Source organism: Vanessa tameamea, chromosome 26 (assembly GCF_037043105.1).
Source record: "Vanessa tameamea isolate UH-Manoa-2023 chromosome 26, ilVanTame1 primary haplotype, whole genome shotgun sequence".
In the NCBI taxonomy this organism is placed as follows: domain Eukaryota; kingdom Metazoa; phylum Arthropoda; class Insecta; order Lepidoptera; family Nymphalidae; genus Vanessa; species Vanessa tameamea.
Window position 1 is genome coordinate 1,665,648 of NC_087334.1, and position 18,555 is coordinate 1,684,202.

At 32.5% G+C, this 18,555-nt stretch overlaps 1 protein-coding gene across 1 annotated transcript; it reads right to left on the reverse strand.

Moving 5' to 3' along the window:
• Positions 1-7,757: 7,757 nt before the first annotated feature.
• On the reverse strand, positions 7,758-17,772 carry LOC113398412 (sodium- and chloride-dependent GABA transporter 1). Its single transcript, XM_026637146.2, has 12 exons — positions 17,487-17,772; positions 14,125-14,371; positions 13,520-13,794; positions 13,001-13,102; positions 12,704-12,875; positions 12,365-12,555; positions 12,027-12,207; positions 11,604-11,728; positions 11,146-11,390; positions 10,478-10,681; positions 10,202-10,369; positions 7,758-9,905 (listed from the first exon to the last, which is right to left on the reverse strand). The coding sequence occupies exons 2-12, from the start codon at positions 14,193-14,195 to the stop codon at positions 9,813-9,815; spliced, it is 1,827 nt and encodes a 608-aa protein (XP_026492931.1). The 5' UTR covers positions 14,196-14,371; positions 17,487-17,772; the 3' UTR covers positions 7,758-9,812.
• Positions 17,773-18,555: the final 783 nt, after the last annotated feature.

The following is an 18,555-nucleotide window of genomic DNA, read 5'->3' on the forward strand; positions in this document are numbered from 1 at the left end:
GGTGGCAAACGAGCTGGAGGCTCATCTGATGGAAAGTGACTACCACCGCCCATGGACATCTGCAACACCTGGGGGCTTGCAGGTGCGTTGCCGGCCTTTCAGGAGTACGCTCTTTTCTTGAAGTCGTATCGGTTCGGAAAAACCGCCGGCGAAAGCTGGTTCCACAGACTAGTTGTGCGAGGCAGAAAATGCCTTAAAAATCGCGCTGTCGTGGATTTTCGGACATCTAGGTGGTGCGGGTGAAATTTAGAAAACTGTTTTACTCTGTATTATAACGTACAAAATATAAAGATGTACACACAATATTTACGTTCGCCAAAACTCGAAATAATAAAATATATATTATATATGTATATATATCAGTAATTACTTAGATTTGAATCCGTTCCTTCGATTAAGATTAACATACCTATAAATATATCGGCTTCTATAAAATACCAGACAAATATAATTCCTTGAATTGTAACGCCATTCGAATACTCGCTTAATATTTTATTGGTTATTAAACATTGACATTTTATAAATACTGGACATACTTTAAAATAAATGTGGAATTCAGACGTGGTATATAATTATATGTCTTATATAATATATTATACTTAATTATATTTTTATTATTATATAAGCTTCGCGGTTTAATCAACGTGTATAAAAAAAAAAAATTTAATAAAGTTTGTGATATTTATTGACATTAATATATGATTGTATTTTGCTGTCGGATTTTTAACCTGAAGTTATACACTATACAGCCTTTGAAAATATACAAAGTAATAGCTATAAATGTCCCACAGGTGGGCTCGAGCTTATTCCAACGCGCTCTAACACATCCTCATCCGACATTCAAGTTTATTTACGCGCGTGATGAAAGTTTAGCGGTGATTAACAGGAATCGAACCCGATATTTTTACCATTGAGTCATCTAAGCTGGACCAATAGTTCCTATAACATTTCATAATAAACGAGCTATCAAATACAAAAAAACAATATTGAAATCGGACAATTAATTCCTGAGATATGTACCTTTAAACAGACAAACTTGTCTAGTCAGACATACCTGGTAATTGAATACAATAATTAGGACCTCATACCGGAATACAATGTCAAATAAAAGATACTTTATATGCGGAGACGCATCGATTTAATATTCACATTGTTTCTTTGAATCGCCATACCGATATGTTGGTGAAGGACGACGCGTGACTTGAAAACCTAATAAAAGGAATATCTTGTAAGGTACTTAATGTTTAGGTATTTATTAAACGAATTTACATTTCCGTGATCGAGAAGCGACTAAGAAATGGATTTGAAATTTTAATCAATCAAAATCACGCTTAATCTAATTTCAAATTACATGAGAACTTTTGAATCGTCAAGCGTTGTTCGGTTCGAGATTTTCCATTAGAAAGGATCGGCTAGATATTCAGTAGTGAGTTAGGGCAATATCAGCAATAGGATAAGATCGTACTGACCGAATTTCGACCTAATTCGAGCACTTTGTTATCGATTTAGTTCTCCAGGCAATGCAAGATATAAAACTGCTTCTATTGACTGAAGAAAAACATATAAAAGTGATGGAATCAGCTGAAAATTCGATCGTTACGATTTAATCTCATTATACATACGACCCAAATAACTTTTTGAAATACAGTGTAAACTCTATATAACGACACTCAAGGGACTGTTTATATTTTGAAGGTATAGAGAGTTGTCGTTAAATGGAGAGAGGAAAAATCTGTATTAGAAAAAGAAAATGTTTATTTCAAACTAATGTTAGTAATTTAATTTTAAAGCTATTGAGTATAGTCGTCTGATTTCTTTTACTGCACCAGTAATTTTGTTTCATTTTTATACATATCAGTGAGATATTGAGGCATCTTAGTGGTAAACATTTTTCAATAATTTTGCTGCTTGAAGAGTTTCTTTATGCGTGCAAGCAATCATAATTTCTAACTAAAGAACGGATTTCTTAGAAAGTCCGGTATGTATGATGCCGACAGTTTATTACGGGCTAGTTTAATAAAGCGACAAAAGAACGTACACATCTTCGCAGTTTTTACTAATTTCGGAAATTAAAAAAGAACTTTTTATTATTTAATTCTTGTCGTTTTTGAAAGTGGGTGTAACGCTATACAGTGTATCATTGTATGACAGACAAACTGAACCAACCAAAGTCGAGTGATTCTGACGTTTTAGAGAGTTTGTCGTTAAATCAAGTGACGTTACATGGAGTTTACACCGTATATACAAATTTGTATAGAACATAGAAAAAGTTAATTTCTACATCAGGTGCAATTATTCAATTCATTCATATTTGTCAGATATTCATTTATATATAGCATAAAATGAAGTCTCTTTCTGTTACCAATAACTTCTTCTAAGTTGAATGGGTTGCCATGCGGCTTAAACTAATAAAAAGAGCGATAAACGAGGAAGATTTTTGTGTATAATTTGCTAATATTTTGTTCCAAATGGGTAAACTTGCGACGGTATTTTATCCAACAGATGTTTTTGTACGCTTACCTGATTAACTCTTGCTAAGCCTTTAGAGAGTAAACATGCAGATTTCCTCGCGATGTTTTCCTTCAACGCCGTTCTAACCACTGGGCCATCTCGGCTCTCACTTAACACGGTAATGTTTCAATAAATACTTTCGAAGATATTACGTTCAACGAAAAAAAATCGTTCGTTGTGGAACGGGTCTTTGCGATCGGTCTAACTGAAACAATAAGCTTTTGACCTTCGCATTTAAAATTATCCAAATTAGAATCTACAAGCCGAGGACACAATTTGATCTAAGTTTCACAATAAAATCGTTATTTATTTTTCCTATTAAATATGTAATAAATTTAAAAAATGTTATAAAATAAATATTTATATGAAGAACAACCGTCATCGGTAGGAGCTTCTGGTACAGGGTTCATGGCGTAGGTCTCAGGCAATTAACCACAACGATACAATATGACAATTCTTGTACTTTATGTAGGTAATCAGCAATCACAAATTATAAAGTACTTAGGTATATTATAACTATCCGAGTTGCGTGAACCAACGGTCCCGTTTGGAAGGCCCCAACTGTATCGCTCTCTATATTAAAATTTAGCTTACTGATCTCGAAAGAATTCAAAATGTGACAGTCGTCCCTTCAAACGATTCCGATCACGTGACTCATTATGTCACGGCGTTCACACCCCACAGATACAACGAAATCATGTTATTCAATAATTATTCATAATCAACGACATATGTATTAAATATTGTCTCGCTTAACGCACTTTCGTTATTAACAAATTACCATCCAAAGCTGGGGCGGGTAGCAAGATATTATTTTTGTTATATTTCAAATTAAAAATCAAAATCAAAACATTGTTCTTTCAAATACGCTTCTGTTTGAATTTTTGGTATGTAGAGTCTACCGAGAAGAACCTGCAAGAAACTCAGTAGTTGATCTTTTTTTGTCAATTTAGTTTCAATGAATATTGAAATAAATATTATACAAAATAAATAATTCACTTAGTCAAAAAGATAAATTTTGCTTGTATATAACTAGATCAAATGATGGCAAGACATGAAGACAACTGATGTGTTATTCCTTATAATACTCTTGACAGAATGTGATCATGTGATTCGTCTTATAGCCATATACCTTCTTAATGCTGGCTGATATCCTAATAAACTCCAAGGGATCGCCTACTGCAGATTTTATTTGTTCTGCCATATGACGGACAGATCTTCGTCTCCGTCTGGCTTCTAACACCACATCTATACTAATATTATAAATGCGAAAGTAACTCCGTCTGTCTGTCTATTGATCTTACACGGCCAAACCACTGAACCGGATTTAAGGAAATTTGCTACAAAACAAGCTTGAACTCCAAGGAATCTGGCCATTTATGGCTATATATGTTGTCATGTAACAAATAAATAACAACATATCTGATCATAAAATAATCTCGATCAATTTTGCAGCACCATACAAAAATTCCATTCATAAATATATTTCGTAACATCAATACTAAACATAGAACAGTTGTCTGTGTATGTTCTACAGAATATGGCGCTCACGGTAATAAATATGTCAAATTCGATTTTGCAAGACAGACATCAAGGCGAACGGGATTACGTCATGCGCATAAAGTTATTGTTTAAACAAACAATTACATGGAAACGCTAATACCCGAAAAAGGTGTTAACGCCTACAGCGTGTATTAAGACCTTTATGCAACAGACAGCGTTTATATTTAATCGCTACTCGCTTATTCTCCGAGAACGGTGTCAACGCCTACTACATACACTACGCAATCTCACGAGGCCGCTTCGCTGGGCGTTTATTAATACATAGATTCTATAAAAATGTTTAAAAAAACGGCCAAGTGCGAGTCGGATTCGTGCACGATGATTGCCATTCGTCCATCCCGTACCTTTATCTCATATCAGACCGTGCCATTATCTATAAAATAATGTCTGTTGTATGAGAGTCCCCTAAATATTTATTTTATTCTGCTTTTCAGCATTTGTTGTTATAGCGGGAATAGAAATCCATATTTTTGTGAAAATTTTAACTGTCTAACTATCACGGTTTATGAAACAGCGGAGTCTTAGTAATAGGGTCCCGTTGTAACCCTTTGGATATGGCACCCAAAAAAGTATCTATGTATCAAAACTAAAATATAAAATTAAAATTAAATCAGACAAAAAACACAAAACATTTTATCGTTTGACATCTTCTAGATTAACAATTAATTTATCTTTATGTAAACTATAATAAATACAGAAATAATAATAATAAATAAATACATTTCTACCAAATATGAAGATGACGTTAAAAGTACAGAAAAGAATTGTTTTCGAGTATCTACAAAATTCTTCTAAAAATCTTAATGTTTTTTCAGTTCTGTAAGAGCTGTAAGGATACATAGGCATACTATAATTGTATATAACTAATATATATATGTTATGCAATTGATGTTAAAGAATAACTATTTAGTTTATTGCCGGTTGTTCTCGGTAAAATAAAATATTGTATGTTTTCATGCTCCATTGTATATGAACTAATGGGTCGCCCGCGAAACTTCGGATTTACTCAATAGATTTTTAGGGATTTCGAAACCTATGACAGGTTTTGTTTTGATTTCATTTTATTGTAAACTAAAAGTCGGTCATCTACATTTGGCGTCAAAGTTATGAATCTTTTTTAAATATTTTTTTAATGCCAAGTAGTACACATTAGTTCAGTTAGAATTGGAGCAATTTACTCTCATTTTGCTTAGAATACAACCTCACAATTTACAACTATAACATTGTAATTTGAAAATTAATAATTTATTTAATAAATGTTCAATGCAATGAACTGTGAGCATTGTACTTATAACGTTACGTTTCTGGTGAATGATCCTTCTCCATTGATGCCTATATGCTGCGAGATACTGTCAATCTTAAGTCAGTATAATATACAAGATAATTTAACGATAAAAAGATCGGGAAACGAACGTAACTTAATAATAATGGTAATTAGCAACATTATTTTCTTGGAAAAATAGTTGGTACCTTCTAACGGCCAACTCCAAAACCGCTCGCTCATTGGACAAGTCAAATAGCGCGCACTTCCCCGGCTTCCCGTTACATACTTCCGTCCCTTTTCACCGAAACACACAGATTGCTGGAAAACGAGATGAAAGATAAACATAAATAAAAAATATTAATATCATGAAATAAAACGCTATCTCTTCGTCCTATACTTTGTAACACATTAACAAAACTGTGCTTGTTATTTAATATTGTTATGTTATGTAACAGAAGTGCAAAAATCACGCTGTTTGAAATAGAAATTACGATAAATAATTACTTATGTCGCGTGTGTGTTTTTTACCACACTTTATTATCTTCCTTGTATTAAAATAAGTTAAAAATATGCGCATTCGATAAATAAATAATAATTGTATATCATATTTGATGTGGAACACGTTTTATCACGCTTTGGGAAGAACAACTCGAACACCGTGATGGCAAAGGGACACCTTATGTCTGCGTGTAAGCTATGTAGGTACCTAAATGCTATATATTAGAATGTAGCAATGTATACTGTAATGTCGACCTCCGTGTTCGAGTAGTGTGTACACCGGTTTTCATGGGTACGCCACTCCGATCCGGGTTCGATTCCCGGCCGAGTCGATGTAGAAAAAGTTCATTAGTTTTCTATGTTGTCTTGGGTCTGGGTGTATGTGGTACCGTCGTTACTTCTGATTTCACACAAGTGCTTTAGCTACTTACATTGGGATCAGAGTAACGTATGTGATGTTGTCCAATATTTATTTATTTATTTATTATTATTACTACATGTACATGACTGAAAGACAATTGCGTGTGGCGGAGATGAGAATGCTGAGAGGAATATGTGGTGTCACGCGAATGGATAGAGTAAGGAATGAGTACATAAGAGGAAGTTTGAAAGTGGCACCGGTAACCGAGAAGCTGTCTGGAAACCGGCTGTCTTGGTATGGGCATGTTATGCGGAGGAATGAGGACCATGTTGTGAGAAAGGTTTTGAAAATGGATGTGGATGGATATAGAGGTAGGGGAAGACCCAAGAAACGATGGATGGATTGTGTGAAAGACGATATGGTTAGAAAGAATGTTACTAGTGAGATGACGTTCGACAGAGAAGTATGGAAGAAGAAGACATGCTGCGCCGACCCCAAGTAAAATTGGGATAAGGGCAGGAGGTTGATATTACTACATGTACATACATAGGTACATGACATACGCACTTTAATTTACGAAACGAAAATTTAACGTTAACAGCTATAAGTGTTTGGTGTGGGAAAGTAATGAATTACAATTGCTGTCGTAAATGTGTAGTGTCTGTTGCACAAATACTAGCGTTAAAACTCCAGAAAAGTCAATCAAAGTATCAGATGATAATGAATTGAGGATTGTTTGGTTGGAACACGCAAAACGAGATACGTACTATCTGTTTTTATAAAACTAATTTGAATTTTAATATAAATAAATAGGTTCAAATAAAATGCACCGACGAAAGAACACAGTTATTACTGCTTAAACTTAAAGTTGATAAAAATACTGTTTCCACGGAACTGACAGTTTTTACCTATATATGGTGGCTCGTGATTTAGGTCACGTGATATACAGATTAAAAAGAAAAAATATTTTATTTTTAATACATTGATAAATTCTCAGCAGCAGACCACGTCTGCTGGTCTGCTGCTGAGAATTTTTTTTTGCACTCTTTGTATGTCCTGCGGTCAGGAAAACATACTTTATTATTTTTCCTCGATTCAAAATATTTTGATTTTAAGATTGTATATACTTTTATATTTTTAATTCATTATTTGTAAGAAATAGTTTATTAACAAAGAATAGAAAATATTAAGGACCTAATAATGAACCTTGTAGGACACCATAGTGCTTGTTCTAAATGATTGCAACAATTTTTTTTTCATCTACAGCGCAATGTATACTGTATGTGCACTGTACATAAGTACTAAATGGTTAGACAGGTTTGTATATGATAGGAAAGACGGACTTGATGCCAAATCTTTGGTCTCAAGTTTAGTCTGATTTTATCTATATTTGCTAGTTTTTTCATTCGGTATAAAAATGTGTATGTTTAATCAAAAGCCTCTCAAAGGTCTAGTAACTAAAACGTTTTTGACTTGATAGAGAGGTTGTTACTTAATTAAATCAAATAAAATTTAAATTTTCAAACGGCTTTAAGAAAATTAAAAATAAGACACGATAAATTTAATTTACTATTTAATGAAATAAATAAACTAATATCTAAATTTCACATAACAATCTTTGGCATATACATACGTCTGCAATATATAATCAAATACAATTTTGGTTTGTATCGATATTATGTTGAAAGTAGACATGTATAATAACGAATAAGGCTAAACAACTTAATATTAATAATAATAATGAATACTTGGTTTATCTTGGACTATAATACTGCAATCATAGTTTCTTGAAAATATTTTGCCATTATTGGTAGTAAATTGAGAGACATTTGAATTCCCCAAATATTTGTAATACAAGATGATATTAAAAATCTAAGCAATAAAGTACATTTTGATATGTAACTTAATATACATAATAAGTAAATATGTTTATTACAACTACATTTAAATATATATGGAAGCACAATATTGATTTACGAATATAATAATTTACTTAAACAAGCAAACGACTACGACATTAATATTAGACTGTAGATATTATTTGATAAGATTAATTTTCAAAGTCATGTACCGATGACAAAAAATATCTAGAAATGTTTAGAACATATTTGCTATGTTTGTATATAGAGATATAATGATTACATAACATACAGGCATTATATAATATCTAACTGAAAATTTGGCAACGTTTCATATAATTACGTGAAGAGTAAATATATTTTTTTTGTAACATTTTTTATATATTTGCTATATTATCTTAAAAGACTACTAATTTTAAAGATACAATAGAAATTGACATTAAATAGACATTAATAGACATACAATTATTTGAACACGATTAGTTTTTTGGAAATCCACACATTCCACTACAAATAATTTCCATAATTGCATTAAATATATGTCGTTCTACAGATCTATAAAGGTACAAACATTTAAGACAGATATATAGTAAATGTTAGATAAAATATTTTGTAAATAATAACTTATTAATTTAGGCCAATACATTGTGATATTTCATATAAAAAATCTACAGTATATAGTTATATTTTTCATTGATTGATATTAAATTTTTTTTTGTATATAAAATTGTTGATAATTTTGGTCACGGATCGAACACAATTGTTTCATCGTTAAATTTTGAAATTGATCTAAGCTTTGAAAGTTTTTTTAAAGACATTAAATAAACTAAAACATTACTTGAAGTATATTACACTATTAAAGCTGAACCAAAAGATTAGTAAACAAAGTCTAATAAGACGTATAAACAATAATAAATTAACTATTGTAATACACATGTTACATGCACATGCTTTCGAATACATAGTTCTCATTATATATATTAAAGTAGAAGATTTAAAAGTGATTAATCTAACAATATTACTTCAAAAACACCACACATATGACCGCGTCTCGTTGCGTTTTACTCAAAAATAAAATAAAATATCTAATCTAAAAATTATAGTCATTTCTGATCTTAAATCTAAATCCTTTCAGGATAATAACGATTAAAATATATCTTTAAATAAATATGCGATATTTAAATTTAAATCAGATACAAATGATAGTACTGATTGATGTATTTTAATTTCACTAGGAATTGTCGAATATTTATATAAAAAATCATTTATTGATTATAATCGGTTATAAAATAATTTATATATGTGTATATTTTAATGTATTATTATATAAAGCATTGACTACATGGAAGACGACAATAATATAGTTAACATTAGTTCTCATACTAAAACTAATTAAAATTATCAAAATATAGCGTAAGGTACAAACATACATGAACGCATCGCGTCGCACCCAAGAAATGTCAAAAAATTTGGTGAGATTTAAACGTTTAAACACACAAACCTAATTATAAATAATATTAATAACAAAAACGAATTATAACCCTAAAAAATTACATTTATGCACTAGAGATTAAACACGCTTAAAGTAAACGATCTACGTAATATGCCACAATTTTTTTTTTTTTGGTAATGATAAAATTGTGCGTGAATCTTTCGAATATTTATCCGTTGAAGTACTCTCAGACACATCGATACATTTGAATACTCACGTTGTCGAATCTCTACCCGATCGAGATCGAAAGATGTTAAGTTTTTCTTAAGCTTTTCCGTGTTTGGCTTGTTCCTCTTGTTGCATCTTTGTGCGTAGCGAGGGAACATCTTCGGGTATACGAACGATCGTGTGGAATTTCTGGAATTCGTAAATATATTTATTAATAATAACAATGAAATGAACAACATTTTATTTAACATTACATATCTTTTTAATTTAATTTGTTTTAGTAATAAGCAAAAAAATTACTTACTACGATCAAATTATGTTTAACAACTATGGTAGTACTAGAAAACCTAATATCCATTAGATATAAATATTAATTTATATATCTAGGCTATTTAGCTATAACAATATGTATATACTCAGTGCACAAATAATACGTACAGAAAATATCAATTGTAGCGAAAGATATATAACTATACAATACTGACCTCCATGTTAGTTCCAGGAGTCACTCTCCACAGATAGATCATGTACCCGGGAATGCACAGCATGGAGGACAGCGCAGTGAACCAGCCGAAGGCATGTGACCACCACGGGTACTCATAGTTCATGTATTTGATGGGAGTCCATTGCACCAGGTTGAAAATGAAAACGCTCTGGAAGTAGTTGAAAATTAAATATAAATAGAAAATATATTTTTTAATACTGACCATAATCACTATAATATCACGGTTGAATAACTCTAACAAAATAACGTTACTTACAATACAGATAGCAGGAGTGAATCCAACCCAACAGAACTTCCACCAAATTGTGGGATAGTACCCAATCATTTCTTTGATACCATCGTAGAAACGGTTCACGCCAAATGCCCAAGATATGGAGACGCATTCGAAGAAGATCAAGAAAAGTAAACAGAACCCAGATACGGCGTAGGAGTCTAAAATTTGGAAAACGTACATTCCACCCTGGAAAAAAGAAATATTTATTTTAAAACACCAATATTACTAAATAAAAAAATGTAAAGATAAAAAATAATTTCCCGGTATCATTAGAGCCGAGATGGCCCAGTGGTTAGAACGCGTGCATCTTAACCGATGATTTCGGGTTCAAACCCAGGCAGGCCCCACTGAATTTTCAAGTGCTTAATTTGTGTTTATAATTCATCTCGTGCTCGGCGGTGAAGGAAAACATCGTGAGGAAACCTGCATGTGTCTAATTTCAACGAAATTCTGCCACATGTGTATTCCACCAACCCGCATTGGAGCAGCGTGGTGGAATATGCTCCATACCTTCTCCTCAACGGGAGAGGAGGCCTTAGCCCAGCAGTGGGAAATTTACAGGCTGATTATGTTATGTTTATGTTATGTATCATTTTTGCTTTAGAATATAAATTATTTTATATTATCTTACAAATTTCGCTAAAAATTACCTCCGAAATGCAAGAAAGTCCGACCAAATACGATATAACACATGTAATAGCGATGAATATTTCCTTTCTCCTTCTCAAGAGTTTGGGCCATTCGTCAATCACAGCTGTGATGAAACCTTCCATAGTGCAGAACTGACTGTCAAGACCTATGAGGAGCAACATGAAGAAGAACAGACACGACCAGAGTGGAGCTCCTGGGAGCTGGAGAACTGCTGATGGATAAGCGAGGAAAGCTAGCCCTGGTCCTGTAAGATAAATATATTTATTAGTACTTTCAAAAGAAATAGTCTTATAAAAAGTTGTATTGGAATATTATAATTTTAAAATATTCAATTTTACCAAAAATTCTATTTTTTTTCTATATGACCAACTACGTTTTTTTGTTTTTAAATCAACTGATTTTATTGATTATTTTAGTGGTTAGTGAATCTGTTAAAGAAATTTTTGATATTAAGTACCTGATGCTGCAACTTCCGCTACGGGTCTTTGCTGTTCGTGAGCCATAAAACCAACTACGGAGAATATCACAAAACCAGCAAACATTGACGTACTCGAGTTAACTGAACACACTATCAATGCGTCCCTGAAATAATTTGTTTAATTGGTGAAAATTACATTTTATATTTCACATTATAATATGATAAATGTATATCACCTTTAATATACTTGAGTAAAAAGTATCTGAATTTTTTTTATAGCTTTAATTGCAGTTGACTATCTTATATTAAATGAAAAAAAAAATCCAAAAACCTTGAATTATAGTTTTTTATCGTGAAAATAAAAACCCATAACGACGATTTTATCTTTTTTTTTGTTAAATAAAAAGAATTTGTGACATAGCACACATAACGGTAACGTAAAGATATTTTGACCTTACTTACTTGTAAACATTGTTCGTGAACTTATTGTAACTTCCCAAAGCCACTAACGTCCCCAATCCAAGACCATATGAGAAGAATATCTGTGTGACCGCATCGATCCATACTTCGGACTCGAGAAGTTTCGACATGTTAGGCATTATGTAGAACTTTATACCCTCCATTGCTCCGGGTAGAGTAATACCTGTTGACAAAATTGTAAATTGAAACATCATAAAAATAGATAACGAATACTGAGATCATTTCGTCACATTCTGACAATAAATATTATGTAATATTCAAATCAGGTATTCCTCAAACTCTTGTAAAAAACTACCATAGTTGAAATTTGCTTAACTAACCTCTTATGAGCAAAACGGTTAACAGGAAGTAAGGGAATAAAGCAGTAAAGTAGACAACTTTGCCAGTCCATCTGACACCCTTCCAAATACAGAAGTAGCAAAGCACCCACACTAGCAAAAGTGTCCCAGCGAGCTCCCAACGGATATTACCGATATGCTCGATACCGCTTGAAATTTGAAGTGCACGACGTCTGAGAAAATAAAATATCAATAATTTATACAAGTATAAATATTTTCGCTTCTTTATAAAAAAATCTTGTAACCGGTTAATATGTTTGCACAAAAAATATCAGAGCTATTCTGATATATTTGCATCGTATACATCTATTATATACTTACTCCCAGAATTCCTTAACGGGATCGGAGAGGATAGCTTTGCTGACATTCTTGCCATTAAGTGTACAGAATGTTGTCATGTCGAAATCGGACCAGCAAGTTAGGTTCTTCCTATCGTAAGGATTAACACAAGTGTCCGTGTTCCAATAGTTGTCACATGAACGCCAAGGGACATCTGCAATTATAAACATTAATTAGAATAATTATTAGAACTCCAAATAGAAGACAATTCAATTCAAGAAGACTCTCATTAAATTGTCAAAGTTTGTACAGTTATGTGTACAATAATTATGGACTAACCTGCTCTCATAGACATAAAGAAGTAAAAAATAGCCCAAGCAAGAATCACGATGTAATAAACGTTCATCCAACAAGACATCACTGCAGCTGCATAACCGATACCTAAAAAGGAAATTTATTATATTTCTATAAATTACCTTAAATATAAAACCCATTTAATAACAGAAATAATTAAGATAATGTCGTTAATGCTGAAGAGAAAAGATTAAATTAAACTGGTTAAAGACATTACAAAGGTAGCTTCAGGGGTGTTAATTACTTGGTATTATTTATCCTTTGTAGAAAATGTAAGAAATATGGCTTCAATTAAGTTTATGGATACTTTAACAGTGTTCTAAATTTAAAATATAGATTTTTTTATAAAATACCTGAGAAAACATTTATATTTTAAGCAATTCATTGTTTTCTTTTGGGTAGTTTTGAAATTCCAAATTATAGAATTTCATGTATGTGGATTCACATTATTTATTTTCGTTACGGCAGACAACTGTTTCAGATGACTAAATTTATAAAACTTACCTTTGAAAATCGGCGCAATCTTGAATACTCCCAAACCACCGATCGTAAGCATCTGTCCCATGGCCAGTTCCATGAAGAACATCGGAATACCAGCAAGGAATAACGTAAGGAAATAAGGTATGAGGAATGCTCCACCGCCATTTTTGTAGCAAAGGTAAGGGAAACGCCACACATTGCCGAGACCAATGGCTAGACCTATGACGGAGAGGATAAAATCTAGCTTACTACCCCATGACCCTCGTTCAGGGAGGTCAGACTTGGACTTGACCACAGTGCTGAAAATTGATTTTTATTTAAACTTCAATTTGGAAATTTAAAAAATGGATTAACATGATAAAGTCATAACCAAAAGCTAAATAAAATAATTAGTTATGATTTTATTCTACTACATTGATATTTTAATTCAGCAGGCTCATAAAGCATTGAGTTGTCAAATATTAAACTAACTGATGAGAGATCAGAATGTGAGGTAAAGGAGTAATCACTGTAAAGTTTAACAAGAGCTATGTTATTTTTGATATTTGGTCTCATCAAAGACCTTCAAAGCCTTTCGATTAACTTCAAAGATTATATAGCCGTAAAGTTTATTACATAGTTATACTTACGTAGGCTTGCTGCTAACTCCTTGAACACTCAATTCGATGTCATCACCACGTGCATCATTTTTAGTATCCATCTCTGTATCTTCTTCTAAAATTCCTTCGCAATCAAACTCTTTCTCGTCTTCTGTCCCTCTCTATCTCTCTTTGTTTCCCTCACCAGCTATAGAGTTATCAGTCAAGGGAACTGTATTAACATTTTTATAAAAGTACGTCGACTAGATAAGTATCTTGTACTGTTCGTAGTATTTTTCTGAAACAAGGAATAGTTGCAATTACTAACGAGTTTTTTAAAACTAAATGACTACTTTTTCCCATATTTATGATGAAAATATCGTCCTGACCACGACCATGAGTTTCGGCCACAATTGCGAATCTCAATCTCAACTACGCAGGACATATCATGTAGTGCGCAAACACAGGCGCACTGTCATAATCATATGAGACACAAATCCGACATGATCGGAAAGAGTTCAGACACAGGAACTCTTGCTTGCTTTCGAGTCATGGAATTGTACACTTTCAACAGACTCCGGGCTGTTACTGAGAATCTTTTGACCGAAAAACACAATAACTTTTTATCGATCCGATCTGGGGCTTGAACCCAAACCCGGTGCCTTATATCTAGCCAATAGACCAACGTTAGACATTACGAATCATCATTCATTGAATACAAACCAACTGCCGACAATCATTTAAATTCTTGTGTTGTTTTGTCACAATTTTATTATTGTTGGAAGGTAGGTGTTAGGTACCCTATATCCCTTTTTGTACCTATGACAATATGTGTAAAATCTTAATGACCGGTTGAGTACAAAGTTCTTAAAAACGTATTAAACTCTCTTCCACATTTATAATATTAGAAGTTAAATATTATGAAGCTGCGGCTTTACCCGCGCGAAATTCATAAAACTTTATATAGATAAATGACCATACCATAGGGTCACCCCCATTTTACACCTTCAAGGGGTGAATTAAAAACAGAGGTAACAGATAGAGTTACTAAGATAATATATACAGGATGCGCTCTATTTCTGTGAAAAAAATTATAATGAATGCATCCATTGAATTCAAATTGGCTAATAGAATAACAAGCGCTGATATTTTAGTCATAGTTCAAACGCCTTGGACCCGTAGCTTCTTTAGTCTGGACTTTGGACAGAGGATTTGACTTTTTGACTATCCTCTCGGATAAAATATCCCGTCTCCATTCAGGATGTAAGCTATTAATATGTTGCATTCAAATGTAGCGGGTAACTTTATGATGCGGGTGCAGACAGACAAATAAGTAATTACAATAATTCCTAAAATAATATTACAATTACTCAAAATTACTGTACAGGAAACTTGCTATTCAAAAACTTATAATACGTACAGTACTTAAGACGACAAATATCCTACACAGCTAGGCAAATAACTTTCAATTTAAGGATAAGATTGTCCATTCATTTAAAATTCATAAAAAAAAAATAGGTTTCATAAGTTTGTAGGTTAATAGTTATTAGGTTTACGTTTCGTCTTCGTTTATCAAAAATAATTAGAAGATAAACGATTGAAACGCATCGTCTCGATTCGGATATATTTCTCCAGGTGCCCTGGAGTCGTAAGGATTACGGACCAAGTCCAAGGTTGCGTCAATTGAATCTGTAGGGATGAGTGACCATAATAAATTACCAACTCATATCCATTATTGCACACAATACGGTAAAGCTATTCTGTAAACTCGAAACTCACCGCATAACACGATAGTGAAATCTTAAAACGTGATAGGTGACATTAACTATAAAAATTGTAACGTTTAAGAGTACATGGACCAAATCGGCTAAGTCAATTTTCCAAATTTTAAGTAGATTCTTAAAGCATATTTTATGCTTTAAAAAATATTTGGTTAAATATAATTGATACAAAAGCAGTCTTATCATTTACAGAGATCTATCAGGTAACTTCAAAAGAAGATTAGGGAAGAACACGATCCTGAATAGTTCGTATTTAAATAGGAAAATCACCACAATCCGTTACTCAATACTTACTCAATATTTCAAGAGTCAAGTGTTTTATCGTCATAGCTGTGTGAATTTCTAGATAGATATAGACGAATACAAAATAATATATTGATTTTGCGGTACGTTTTGCATTTGACACTAAATGTTCAAGCTCGTATAAAAATGGTCTGTTACTAAAATGCTGAAGTCAATGGTCTGAGTGTTATACGTACTGTCTGTTAACTTCCTGAGCTAATTGTTTAAAACTGTCTTGATATAGAAACAAAATAACTTATTGTGGTTCGACCTTGGATTTAAAACCAAGGGCTTAGGTACCAGACAGTCTTATAGTAATCATATAAAAATAAATTAAATGATTAACTGATGATATACTCAAAAGCTATTTTAATTAAACTTGATAAACTTACTTTTTGTACTGACTTCTTTTTAATTTGATTTAAATTAACACAGAGCTAAAGCAAAGATACTAAATAATCATTTAATTGTAGCAATGGATGCCAATATATATACGTAGGCATCTGTGCAGATGCACAATTACAGGACACTTTCTATTCCCAGACTAGAGTGATGTGGTGGATTTCATCCCTTCTGAGTGTGACAAACTAACGGAATTTATTTTATTCTTAAGCACGGGTAGTGCAACATTATCGACAGCCTAACTCAGAACATCCACTAAAAAAATATTTGTAGAAAATATAAAAACTAACTTTTATTCACGCGACCCGGGTTTTGAAACCATTTCTGGTACTTCAATAGCATAAGCAACCTACTAGACCAATGAACTAATCACACATAATAATTCCTTAAACTTAATTGTTATTGTAGGTGATGGATGATGACGGTTTTTTTTTAATCTATCTAATCTATTTTTTTTATTTCTTATTACTAGCTAAGACCGAGCGTGATTTGCAATGCCTTTATAGATTTGTAAGCAGCAAAAGAATTCGCACCACACGCATATATCTAATCTAATTCAACTATTAAATGATGATTAACTAAAATAATGATATTATTATTCAACTTAATTATATTATACTATAAATTTGGAAATAAGTAGATATAGTTCAAAGGTACATAATTTCTGGTAATAAGTAAAATAATACCAGTATCGATTAATAAGTAGCCAACCACCAGCTGACTAGCGTGCCTTTTTTCCAGCTCTTATTTAAAAAACTACTACTAAATCGGTGACGGGAATTCACCAACTCCACAATTTAGCCAATAACTACTTCTATTTTTGATACACGAATTTATTTTAGAATTTTCATTGTGTAAATTTATACCCGTTTAATCTAAAACCAGAATAGTAGCGCAAAATGCTGGCTGATAATAAACGAGATTATAAATCTTTTTAAGTAAACTTACTATAAAATTAAACACACACCGCACCACAGTACACTAAAACGACACCACACAGCACACAAACATTGTCATACACTAAACACAAAACTGGTATGTGTATCCGAGCACCCGATTTTCGAACGCAACAGCAAACGTCAAAGGCAACAATATGGCGGCGGAGAATTTGACAGGTGCGTGTTGTCCCGCCACATGCTTGGGCACGAATGTGGTATCACAGCTTACCATCGCACCCACTACAATATCACCTACATGTGAACCCTTCAACTGTCAGTCGTTGAAAGAATTTATGAGCGTTGCTCGTTCGACAATTCTGACCCTCCGGATGGTGTTGGTGATCACTGGGGATCATCGCGGGAGCTTGATTCGCTGACATTGCCTCGGCTAGATAAATTGATCGGCGATTGTTATTTCTACGAAGCCATTTGTTTGATTGTTGAGATAATTCTGTTGCGACAATCTAGTGATTGTCCATTTTGTAACCATTTGGCTACTACCAAGATTTTGTATTCTGGTATTACAAACTACATACAAGATATAAATGGAATGTCGTTCAAATAGACATTTTACATTATGATTAAAAAAATAAGAAAAAATGTTTCTACAATTTTATATTTTTAATTGCAATCTTCAATTTAAATAAATTAGGAACATAAAATTTTGTACATGTTGAATATAAAATTTAAACAATAACATTTCTACTAATTCAGTCAAAATGTGAAGCGAGTAAAAGTGGGAATCTCGGCTGCTTATATCCCAACATTATGTTCAAAAACTTCTCCGAACGCGCTGGATCTTTTTGGATAAGTTTTATTTATATTGGTTTAGTAGTTATTTCAGGCGGACATTACAAAAATAACCTAATTTTGCCACTTAAATAATTTATAGCACAATTTTATTGTAATTAACTACATTGATGAATGATTTTATTTATTGTAAAAATGTAAAGTCTGTTTAATTATAGAATACTATTTTGTTTCCAATCCCATCCCATTTCAGTTTTTCTAACTAACAAAAATATCACTAGGAATATTTTTCTACATAAGTAATTCAGCACGCATTTATATAAAGCAAG

Coding starts and splice junctions, on each gene's coding strand:
- LOC113398412 (XM_026637146.2), bottom strand. CDS start 14,195: ATGGATACTAAAAATGATGCACGTGGTGATGACATCGAATTGAGTGTT. Junction 11,729..12,026: donor TTCACGAACAATGTTTACAA/GTAAGTAAGGTC, acceptor AAATTATTTCAG/GGACGCATTGATAGTGTGTT. Junction 10,370..10,477: donor TCACTCCTGCTATCTGTATT/GTAAGTAACGTT, acceptor AACTACTTCCAG/AGCGTTTTCATTTTCAACCT.